Source organism: Nerophis ophidion, linkage group LG19 (genome assembly GCF_033978795.1).
Source record: "Nerophis ophidion isolate RoL-2023_Sa linkage group LG19, RoL_Noph_v1.0, whole genome shotgun sequence".
Taxonomy (NCBI): Eukaryota; Metazoa; Chordata; class Actinopteri; order Syngnathiformes; family Syngnathidae; genus Nerophis; species Nerophis ophidion.
The window spans coordinates 19119620-19132103 of NC_084629.1; the positions used below are offsets into that span (position 1 = coordinate 19119620).

At 42.1% G+C, this 12484-nt stretch overlaps 2 protein-coding genes across 2 annotated transcripts; both read right to left on the reverse strand.

Annotated features, from left to right (window-relative positions):
• Positions 1-4822: 4822 nt before the first annotated feature.
• On the reverse strand, positions 4823-6497 carry LOC133538114 (uncharacterized protein K02A2.6-like). Its single transcript, XM_061879436.1, has one exon. The coding sequence runs from the start codon at positions 6495-6497 to the stop codon at positions 5493-5495; it is 1005 nt and encodes a 334-aa protein (XP_061735420.1). The 3' UTR covers positions 4823-5492.
• A 34-nt stretch (positions 6498-6531) lies between these two features.
• LOC133538113 (uncharacterized) lies at positions 6532-7680 on the reverse strand. Its single transcript, XM_061879435.1, has one exon. The coding sequence runs from the start codon at positions 7678-7680 to the stop codon at positions 6532-6534; it is 1149 nt and encodes a 382-aa protein (XP_061735419.1).
• Positions 7681-12484: the final 4804 nt, after the last annotated feature.

Here is a 12484-nt window from a genome sequence, read left to right on the forward strand (position 1 = left end):
TACACTAATTCCACTACTACTACTTCCACTTATTATATTCTCATGACTACTACTACCACTTCTTCTGCCTCCACTAATTCCACTACTACTACTTCCACTTCTTCTACTACTTTCATTTCTTCTACCATTTCCACTTCTCCTAATTCCACTTCCACTAATTTCACTTCTACTACTACTTAAACTCCTTATGCTTCCTCTTGTACTGTGTTCACTTCCACTAATTCCACTTGTTAGACTTCTACTACTTCCACTAATTCCACTTCTACTATTTCCACTTCTTCTTCTCCCACTTGTACTACATCCACTTCCATTTATTCCACTTCTACTACTTACACTACTTATTCTACTACTTAGACTTCTACTACTTCCACTTCCACTAATTCCACTTCTACTACTTACACTAATCCCACTTCTACTACTTACACAACTACTATTTACACTTCTTCTACTACTTCCACTTCTACTACTTCCACTTCCACTAATTCCACTTCACCTACTTCCACTTCCACTAATTCCACTACTACTACTTCCACTTCTTCTACTTTCACAACAGCTACTACCACTCCTTCTGCTTTCACTTGAACTACTTCCACTTCCACTAATTCCAATACTACTACTTCCACTTCTTCTACTACTTTCACTTCTTCTACTACTTGGACTTCTCCGACTTCCACAAATTCCACTCCTACTATACACTTACACTAATTCCACTTCTTCTACTACTTAAACTCCTTCTGCATCCACTTGTACTGTGTTCACTTCCACTAATTCCACTTCTTAGACTTCTACTACTTCCACTTCTACCACTTACACTTTCACTAATTCCACTTTTTCTGCTACTTCCACCTCTTCTGCTTCCACTTATACTACATCCACTTCCATTAATTCCACTTCTGCTACTTACACTACTTCTTCTACTACTTAGACTCCTACTACTGTACTTTCACTTCCACTAATTCCACTTCTACTACTTACACTAATTCCACTTCTTCTACTACTTCCACTCCTTCTGCTTCCACTTGTACTGTGTTCACTTCCACCACTACCATTTATACTACTTCCAATCCTTCTGCTTCCACTTGTACTTCTTCCATTTTCACTAATTCCACTTATTCTACTACTTCCACTCTTAGTGGGACAAAACAAAAAGATTACATCAACATTAGCATGTATGATGTATTTACTGTACAGGTTGAAGATAGTATTTACCTTTTTACAAAACCTGACCCTCTATAAACTTTTCATCTGAGAAACGTAAACAACTTTCCATGAAAAAGCCCTGCTTAGTGTTGCAGCTGCTCACTGCCATCATGATGTCACCTTCTATGGACGCATGAAGAGCAGCGAGGGGATGTGAGTGAAGGCGAGGATTAGCCTAGATTGTGGCGCTGCTCGCTCCTCACACTGAGCCACACGTTGGCGCACTCAGCAGCACCAGGACGCCTCATTGGTCGTCCCCACTTGTCAGCCAGAGAGCAAAATGCACACTTGGCATATTTGTTGTGTTTATTTTTAGAGCAACACAATGCACTCACATTCAGCACATTTAAGGGAGCTCTCCTACACTATTTGACGCTGGACAATTAAAAGTGAAAGCTGCTGCTCTCAGACCGTCTTCATCTCGCTGGAAGACCACCCTTTGACCTTTGACCCCCCAGGGCCTGAGCGAGTGCCTCTGACTACTTGTGTAGACTTACTATGATTGTATGCATCATCTGCAAAGATGTGTCCTTTCGTGGCAGCTGCTCTGAAAGTTTGCTTTGTGACCTCTGACCTCCTGTACACCTGCAAAAAGAGCAGCAAAAAGGTAAGCATACTAACAGTTAGCATTTGTGAAGTGACAAAATATATGACTCTTGGGTGTAATCCTGCAATATAAACAAACCAGCAAGCATATTAAAATGCAACATTAGAGGCCGACTGAAACCCACTACTACCCACCACGCAGTCTGATAGTTTATATATCAACGATGAAATATTAACATTGCAACACATGCCAATACGGCCTTTTTAGTTTACTAAATTGCAAATTTAAATTCCCCACGAAGTGTCATGTTGAAAACGTCGCGGTATGATGACGCGTATGATGACGCGTGCGTTTGACGTCACCGGTTGTAGCGGACATTATTTTCCAGCCCGATCCAAGCTATAAGTAGTCTGCTTTAATGGCATAATTACACAGTATTCTGGACATCTGTGTTGCTGAATCTTTTGCAATTTGTTCAATTATAATGGAGAAGTCAAAGTAGAGAAGTTGGAGGTGGGAAGCTTTTAGCCTTTAGCCACAAAAACACAACCGGTGTTTCCTTGTTTAAAATTCCCGAAGATGAAGCTTTACTACTGATCAGAGCGGTCAAGTGAACATGGATACCGACTACATATCAAGCGGCAGGTTTCGGTGAGAAAATAGTGGTAATAAGTCGCCTCTTACCGGAGACATCAGCGGAGTTTCCGTCCTGCTGCAGCTGCCGTGACTTCCCTCAGAGACTCTGGCGTCAACACACCCGTGGCCACACCCCTCTGACTTTCAGGTACTATTCAATCTCACTAAAACACTAGTAACACAATAGGCAGATAAGGGATTTTCCAGAATTATCCTAGTAAATGTGTCTAATAACATCTGATTCGCTCCCACTGCAATCACCTTTTTTTCCTTTTCCTAGTCCTTCACTCTTAATTTCCTCATCCAAGAATCTTTCACCCTCGCTCAAATTAATGGGAAAATTGTCGCTTTCTCTGTCCGAATAGCTCTAGCTGCTGCTGGCTATGATTGTAAATAATGTGAGGATGTGAGGAGCCCTACAACCCGTGACGTCACTCCGGTAAAGGCAAGGCTTTTTTATTAGCGACCAAAAGTTGCGACCTTTATCGTCGATGTTCTCTACTAAATCCTTTCAGCAAAAATACGGCAATATCGCGAAATGATCAAGTATGACCCATAGGATGGACCTGCTATCCCTGTTTAAATAAGAAAATCTAATTTCAGTAGGCCTTTAGAATGCTAACAGTGAGCATTTGTTAAGTGACAAAATGTAGGACTCTCGGGTGTAGTTCTGCAAAATGAGGAAAAATGCTAGCATATTGACATGCTAAAAGTTAACATTTTTTAAGTGACAATATATAGGACTCTTGGATGTAATCCTGCAAAATGAGGAAAAATATAAGCATAGCAACATGCTAACAGTTAGCATTTGTGAGGTGACAAAATATATGACTCTTAGGTGTAATCCTGCAAAATGAGGAAACAAGTGAGCATATTAACATGCTAATATTAGCATGCTAACAGTTAGCATTTGGTAAGTGACAAAATATATGACTCTTAGATGTATTCCTGCTAAATTAGCAAAAACGCTATCATGTAACATACTAACTCCTAGGTTTATACTTACGGAATGAGCAAAAAGGTTTGCATACTAACATGCTATCAGTTTAATATTTGACTCATGGGTGTATACCTCCAAAATTTGCACACATGAAAACATTGCATATTAATACTTCAACGTTAGCATTTAACACCATGCGTTACGCGTCAATAATTTTAACCTTTGGGTGCATACCTGTAAAACTAGTGAAAGGAGGAAGCATTATAACATGCTAACTTTAGCATGCTAATAGTAAAGATGCATCAAGTAACAAGCTATATGACTTTGCATACCTGCAAAATTAACAAAAAAAAGCCTTGCATACTAGCATGTCAACGCTCGTCTGCTAATAGTTAGCCTGCGTAAAAATGCCAAATATATAACACTTGGGTGTGTACCTGTAAAATGAGTGAAAAAAGAGGGCCTCCAAGTTCGAACTGCTCCCACAGTGGAGTGTTTTAAGTCTCGTCTTAAGACCCACTTTGATTCTCTGGCTTTTAACACTGCGTGAGTTCTGTGGTCCTCTGTGTTTTTTAATTTTTATTTTTATTCTTTGTTTTGATTGGTTTTACCTTTTAACATTGTTTTTAATCTTTTTTTTTCTTCTTTTTTTTTATTCAGTCATTGGTGGCGCTAGGGATAGTATTTAAATATTTTTTTGAATATTTTTGTGTAGCACTTTGGAAACATTCTTGTTGTTATAAATGTTCTATATACAGAAAGTGGATTGAATTGGCATACTAACAGAGGTGGGTAGTAACGTGCGACATTTACTCCGTTACATTTACTTGAGTAACTTTTGGGATAAATTGTACTTCTACAAGTAGTTTTTATGCAACATACTTTTACTTTTACTTGAATATATTTATAGAGAAGAAACGCTACTTTTACTCCATTCCATTTATCTACATTCAGCCCGCTACTCGCTACTTTTTTTTATCGATCTATTATATTAATGTTTGTTTTGGTTTATGACAGAGCTTCAAAGTAGAATCTACGCATACCTGCGTTTCACCAATCACATGCAGTCACTGGTGACGTTGGACCAATCAAACAGAGCCAGGCGGTCACATGACCCGACCTAAACAAGTTGAAAAACGTATTGGGGTGTTACCATTTAGTGGTCAATTGTACGGAATATGTACTGTACTGTGCAATCTACTAATAAAAGTTTCAATCAATCAAAAGTGTAAAGGAAAAAAGACACTTTTTATTTCAACCGTACTTCCCGTCAAAACCCTAAAGACGGATCGCACAGTTCCTGTCTTCACAATAAAAGTGCCGCTCCATCGCGCCTACGCTAACAAAATAAGAGTCTCCGAAAGCCAGCGCAAACAAGCTAGCAAACTACGGAGTTTTCCCCTGTTGAGACGCATTTTTAGTGCCGTCTCACCCGGGCCGGGAGCAGGAAAACAATTCGAGGAGGCAGGATTTGAGTCAAGTAGAAGTATTTTATTTAACGCAGTCTGCAGAGAGCGGAGATCGTATAGTACACTTGAACAGTAGTACCAGGAAAACCCAAAGCGATCTGTCTGAGAGTTTGTTTTTCAGCAGCTTATATACACTGTGCTAGTAGTTATCTGATTGGTCAGTCTACTGACTGACGTCAGTTGCTATGTGTCTCGTGTCTAGGAAGTACTCTTGGTTTCCTGTTAAGTTGGTTGTTGCTCAAGCATCTGTTTCCTGTATGTGCAGTGTTTGCATGGTTTCCTGTTATGTTCGTTATCGTTCAAACATCTGTTTCCTGTAGATGCAGTGTTTGGCACACTGAGCCAAATTGAGGTCAGGACGTTTGCTTTGTACACTCATTAATCCCCCTTTTGATCTCTATTAAAGAGATCACAAATCAAAACATCGTATAATATGTGAAAATTCGACTAAGTACTAATACTTAGTGGCACCTTAAACTTGAGTTGTACCCGTGATGGACAGATGTATTAGGGCTCAAAGAAAGACCATGAGTACCCCAAACCAACAGAGAATAAGGAGGTCGATGGTTGTCACGATCTTCTTGGTCCCTCGACGAATCTGGTTGGTGGTTTGGCACACCACGTGTAGGAGAGGAGCGCTATTTCACCTCCTCCCACAGGGATTTTGGGTAGACTACCTCACCCTGATGCCACCAGGGGATTATTCTGCCCCTTGTTGATTGGTGGTCTTCTCCCGTTGTTGTTGTTCACGTAACTCGGTATGTGTCTCTCCCAACGTGCGTGCAGGGGCATCCGCCGCTGCACACTGGCTCCAGTGGAACCACGTGTCTCCCTTGCCGTTCAGCCGAACAGCATGCGAGGTGCGTTCAGTCACTCGATATGGACCCGTCCACCTGGGTTCGGTCCACTTTCGCTTGAGCACCTTCAGTAGGACCCACTCTGTGCTTGGTGGGGTCGCTGCGTCTTCCTTGTTTCTCTCCCCCACCTGCTTGGCATACTCTGCAACAAGGGCTTGTAAAGCATGGAAATACTGCGTGTGGGTTAATGACTGATCATCACCTTTGATTCCAATAAGCTTGGACTGGGGCCCTGGAAACCTCCTGCCTGTGGTCAGCTCAAAGGGAGTAAAGGCCGTGCTTTGGTTTATTGAGCTTCGAACAGACATGAGGGCAAGGGGTAGCGCATCTAGCCAATTCATTTTGGTCTGTGCACAGATTTTTGCCAATTTAGATTTGAGTGTTTGGTTCATTCTTTCAACCTTTCCTTGGGATTGTGGGTGGTAGACCGAACCAAACTTGTGTTTCAACCCCAGCATTTCTTCAACCTTTTGCAGATCATGGTTTTTGAAATGTGTACCATTATCTGATCGGATTTTCTCAGGAAAACCATGTCTGGGGATATACTGGTTTACCAAAAACTTCACCACTGTCTTACTGTCTTCCCTTTTTGTAGGGAGTACCTCTGGCCAACCTGAATACGCATCCACACATACCAACATATACCTGTACCCTTTTACTGAGTTCACCATATCTGTGTAATCTATGAGGATTTCTTTCCCTGTTTTCGTCTTGAGAGGGAAACGTCCAGGATGCGGTCTGACTGTTGGTCGTGCATTATACATGCTGCATTCAGGGCAAGTATGTACATGATATTTACACATATCTTTCAAAAATGGGTGCCACCAATTTTCGAGGTTTCTCTGCATCTGTGCAGCCCCGACATGTCCCACTCCGTGCGCCTCAGTTAGTGCTATGTTTTTTATTCCAGGTGGTAGCACAATCCGTCAAAACATCCTTTAATACCTGATTAAATAGGCCAGGGGATAGAGCAAATCCCTGAGGAAGACGAGAATAGGTCAGTTGGACCCCTCGGTAGGTGAAGGCAAAAATGTTTCTACATTCTTCGGCTAGTGGTAGGCAGAAAAATGCATTAGCGAGGTCGATACAGGTGAACCATTGGTGGCTAGGATCAAGATTAGTCAACGCAACGTAAGGGTTGGGAACTGGGATGGTTTGCGTGCATAACGCAGAGTTAATGGCCCTAAGATCATGAACCATGCGATATTTACCAGTGCCCTTCTTTTCAATGGGCCATATGGGAGTGTTCCATTCCGAGGATGTTTCTACCAACACCCCCTTTTCAAATAGACCTTCAATGGTATCTGCAATGCCGATTTCGGCGTCTTTTTTACTTGGGTATTGGGGAACCCATACTGGGTTGTTATTTTTCAGCTTGAAAGTAACTGGGGGGCAGTCGACTAGGCCAACATCCGTGGGCCCAGTGGACCATAGTGAGTCAGGCAGTGAATCTAACAACAATGCTGCTCCGGGGTGATCTGTTTTCTCTCGGCCATGGTGGCAGGAGATTTGACCGTGTTCAAGGAGAGCGTGGTCAGTGCAAGAAACCTGTATTTTGTAGATTTGAGTTGCGGGTGAATACCACAACGAAGAGCCAACCCTCTGCCAATCAGTTTGCAGTTGTGCTGTTTTAACTATAGAACCCAGCTCTTTGGCTTGGTGCTCTGGATGTAAGGCTAAAGACACATGGGGGGAAGCCTCGTCACTCATCATGTACCACTGTAGTTGCTCTGGGGTGAGAGAAACTTCTGCCGCTACACCTATGGGAGCCACATAAATGTTATTAGTGGAAAGAGCCCAATTAGTTCCCTCTATGTCCCTGCTAAACTGTTCCTCATACCACTGTGTATCCTCTCTATCATAAAACAATGTCATATGAGGAAGGTCAGGAGGGGCCACATAGGGGTGTATTTGGGAGATCCAGGGTTTCCAAGTAAGGTAAGCCGACAGGATTCCACCTTTATCACTAGTTTCACTGCGTAGGAGACCCCAGTAGATGTCAGCCGATCTGTCTGCAACTGGCTGAATCATGTATTGGCTTGAATGTGAAGACTCAATACTGGCGCAGGGTAGAGATATTCCATCAGGGAATGAGACTGTTAGTCCGTCAGGCGAGCAGAGAATAGTAGCCCCAATCGAGTCAGGAGGTCTCTCCCCAACAGGTTGGAAGGTACCTCAGGGGAGTAGATGAAAGGATGTAACACAGTCTGATTGCCAAGCCTTGTTGTGAGAGGCTTGGTGTAAGGCAGCGTAGTAGGAACCCCAGAGAAACCCATGACTGTTATGACGTCTGATGTAAGCAGCTTCTTTTCCACAGTCTTGATAGTGGAGACGGTAGCACCGATATCCACTAAGAAAGGCAGCAAGTCCTGATTTACTGTCACTGACAGCACCGGTTCTGCCGTAAGGTGCTGTCCAGGGCTTCTCTGTGGGGCGTGTCACTCAGTGTCTTGCCACAAGGGGAACTGTGGTGCGGGTCCTCTCCCTTGAGACTGAGGAGGGTGTGTTCCTCCCCGGTTCTGAACTCCTCCTCTCTGTCGAAACCCTCTTTGTGACTGAGCAGGGTTATATGGGCACTCCCTCACCCAATGGGAGGAGTCCCCACACAGGAAACAGCCTTGGTTTCCTCCTTGAGGCCTTCCCCCAGAAAACCCTCTCCTTCCTCCAACCCATGGGCCTCCCCTTCCCCTATTTTGTCCTCCCCCTCTTCTGAAATGTGGCGTCCCAGACTCCTGAACGTTATCGCCGTCCCACTGCTGTACAGTTTGAGACATAACCTTGACCTGATCTTTCTTGCCCTTCTTTTTGTCGTTTAAGTCATCTTTAGCTTTGGCTAGTTGTAACTTCAGTAATTGTGCCTGCAAATCTGCTTTGTCTTTCTCATCTTGTTGTGTTTTGTCTCGAGCCGTGTTAAGGTGATGAACGAGATGCTTCTCCCATGTACAAAGTTGACATCCTAACATGTCAGGGTTACTTTTCATGGCTGTTTGCACTGACTCAGGCACTCCACTCAGAACTGCTTGTCGGAACCACTCGGCCTGTGACCCAGTGTTACCGGGGTACTGGCCGGTTTGATTGGTCCAGGCCTCTTTGGCTTCACATAAAAACTGCCTGGGGTTTTGTTTGGGGTCCCATCTAATTTTAGGCATAACGACTGAATTAGGCAGTGGGAAATGACTACGCATTGCAGCACCAAGAGCAGTGCATAGTTGGGTGAATCTGACCTCATCGGACAGTGTTAGAGTTTTTGCGTCCGTCTCTACATCTCTAAGATTAGTCTGGGTCATGCACCGAGCAGCAACAGCGAGGAAATCTCCTAATGCCAGAATGTCCCTCTTTCAATGTAAAATGTGGGATACATGCCGTGGGTTGGAGGCGCATAGGGTGGAGGACATGTGGGGACATGAGGTGCAGTTACCGATTTGGAGTGAAGCTCCTTTTGGTGCAGATGTTTGGTGCTTTGCCAGCAGATCAATAGTTCAGCCCACTCCCGTCGCTCCTTCTCCCAGTCGCGCTCCTTTTTCCTCCAACTGGAATTCTGCAACAAACCTGCAATCTTTCCCTGCTCTTCCGCTTCATCTCTCTTTACAGCAGCTGTGTTCATCTTATCAAGTATCAATTGTCCTAAGGGCCCTATATGTTCCAATGTTTTCCCCATGTCCTGAATAAGTTGTTCTAATTTTTGTTTTGCTTTTGTTACTTTCTTCTCTTTATCTGTTGGCTTTGATGTGGCAGCTAGGGCATTAGCTGTGGATCCAATTTGGGTCAATAGGGTGACATATGGGCTGACCGGGCCCCATCCATCATCATCTATTTCTCTATCAAACTCTCCTTCCATTTTTTAACTAGACTCTGAGCTCCACAGTTTTATTGCGACAAGAATCTTCCCGGAGATAGCTGCATTAGCCCACTGCGGTTCTCTGAGAGACAAGCTTCTATGCCGGCCCTAAAGGTCGGTCCGGTCTCCCACTGGGTGTCCTATCACAAGAACCACAGCGTTTACTCCAAAGATAAGATGTCTCGCTTATCAACTGGGTGATTTAGCCCTCGCTGCGTGTCTGTTGGTCAGATATGGACGGTTTTCACCGCCCACCCCGCCCTAAACTGTAGCGAATGAACGACGTTCGTTGGCACCGTTAGGTATCCCGTCAGTTCATCAGCCGCAGACACAGCACACAACGAGTATTCACACAACGATTTACTCAGAGTCTTATTCTCCCCACTTCCCTTCTTACCTCAACACACAAGTTGTGTTATCGAAAGACTACTCACTCTCTGTTTTCAACTGCAGTTTCCTTCGACTGTATTTTTCTTCTCCCCTCATTTTTCCCACGTAAAACAACCTATTTTGTTGTTTTGAGGAGTTTTATCCAGCGATATTTCAATCTCTCCAAGGTTTATAAACCTATTTTCCCAAACGTTTTTGGAGTTTTCATATCGGAACAACAACTAGAATTTAGGGACCTCAACCCCCGGGACTCTAACCCAGCCGCGGTACTAACCGCTCCTGGACCCCGTCGGATCTCAGGTGGAGTTACGCCACTCTCTAGGTTACTGTGTATTCCTCCTGTATCGAAGTTATTTACACTTCTACTGACTCTTTTAGTTTTTATGTTTTATTACAAGTACATAGGACAGGATACTATTTTAGTAGTTTCCAATATGCAGAATTTGTTTTAACAGGTTTCTGCTTACCTAATTTGTAAGTGCCGGCTAGTGTATTTGTCCTTTGTCCATGAAGAAAATTTTTAGGTCCGAATGGTCCTCTCGATGTTCTCCTCACAACTCCCTCAATCCCCGACAAGCCCCCAAATTGTTGAGACGCATTTTTAGTGCCGTCTCACCCGGGCCGGGAGCAGGAAAACAATTCGAGGAGGCAGGATTTGAGTCAAGTAGAAGTATTTTATTTAACGCAGTCTGCAGAGAGCGGAGATCGTATAGTACACTTTAACAGTAGTACCAGGAAAACCCAAAGCGATCTGTCTGAGAGTTTGTTGTACAGCAGCCTATATACACTGTGCTAGTAGTTATCTGATTGGTCAGTCTACTGACTGACGTCAGTTGCTATGTGTCTCGTGTCTAGGAAGTACTCTTGGTTTCCTGTTAAGTTGGTTGTTGCTCAAGCATCTGTTTCCTGTATGTGCAGTCTTTGCATGGTTTCCTGTTATGTTCGTTATTGTTCAAACATCTGTTTCCTGTAGGTGCAGTGTTTGGCACACCGAGCCAAATTGAGGTCAGGACGTTTGCTTTGTACACTCGTTACCGCCAATGTATTTCTTGTAAAGTGTATAAAAACGAATATGGAAGCTGGACAGATAAGATGCCAAAAACCAACGACTTTCATGTGGTATTAGACAGAAAAGAGGAACTTTTTTTCTCCTCCATTTGAAAACGTGGACGTCTGATTCCAATCAATGCAAGTCATCAGAATCAGGTAATACACCAACTTATATTCTTGTCTTCATGAAAGATAGGAATCTATATGTTAAACATGCATGTATATTCATTAAAACACCTTCAATATGTGAATAAAAACGGCAAAATAAATACATATAAATGATATACTGTATATATAAATGTATGTATATATATATATATATATATATATATATATATATGATTTGTGTGTGTATGTATGATATGTGTGTGTGTATAAATGATATGTGTGTGTATGTATATATGAGGTAGATCACCTCGACTTGGCCATTTACTAAGTAATTGATAAACGTTGAAAAACTTGTTGGGGTGTTACCATTTAGTGGTCAATTGTACGGAATATGTACTGTACTTTACAATCTACTAATACAAGTTTTAATCAATCAATCAATCAATCAATCAAATCAATGAATGCCTACTGAGGCTATGGTGCTGTTAAGTTATTGTGGCCCAATGTGCCATTTTTTTTATTTTATTTTAATGTACTATTATTTAATATATATAATTGTTTTAGTTGCTTAAGAGATATTCCTGGCTCTGAATTTGCTCATTGCTATTTTTATGTTTTTGTGCATTATTTGTTGCCGTAATCAGGTTACTCATCAGTTACTCAGTACTTGAGTAGTTTTTTCACAACATACTTTTTACTTTTACTCAAGTAAATATTTGGGTGACTACTCCTTACTTTTACTTGAGTAATAAATCTGTAAAGTAACAGTACTCTTTCTTGAGTACACTTTCTGGCTACTCTACCCACCTCTGCACACTAACAAGCTAACTGTTAACATAGTAACAGTTAACATGCACCAAGTAACAAGATATAGGACTCTTCAGTAAATAACTGCAAAATGAACAAAAAAAAACTTGCATACTAATATGTTGACAATTAGCATGTGTCACATGACAAAATATATGACTCTGGTATATACCTGCAAAATGAGCATAAATTTTAGCATGCCAAAAGTTAGCATCTGCAGAGTAACAAAATATTTGACTGTTGAGTGTATTCCTGCAAAATGACCAAAAAAAGATGGCATACTCACATGCTACTGCTAGCATGCTAACAGCATGCATGAAGTAACCAAGTATTGGACGCTGGGGTGTATATCTGCAAAATAAATAATGTGTCATTCAGAAGGGGGGAAACCTGGAATGTATCATATATACAAATAGATAGCCTGAATGTCTACAATAAATTGAATATTTTAACTTTAGGATGGTTGAAATCAATTGAAAAAAATGTGTTACAAAAAGATGACACAGCATTCGCACACAATTAAAGGCCTACTGAAATTAGATTTTCTTATTTAAACGGGGATAGCAGGTCCATTTGTATGTGTCATACTTGATCATTTTGCAATATTGCCATATGTTTGCGGAAAGGATTTAGTAGAGAACA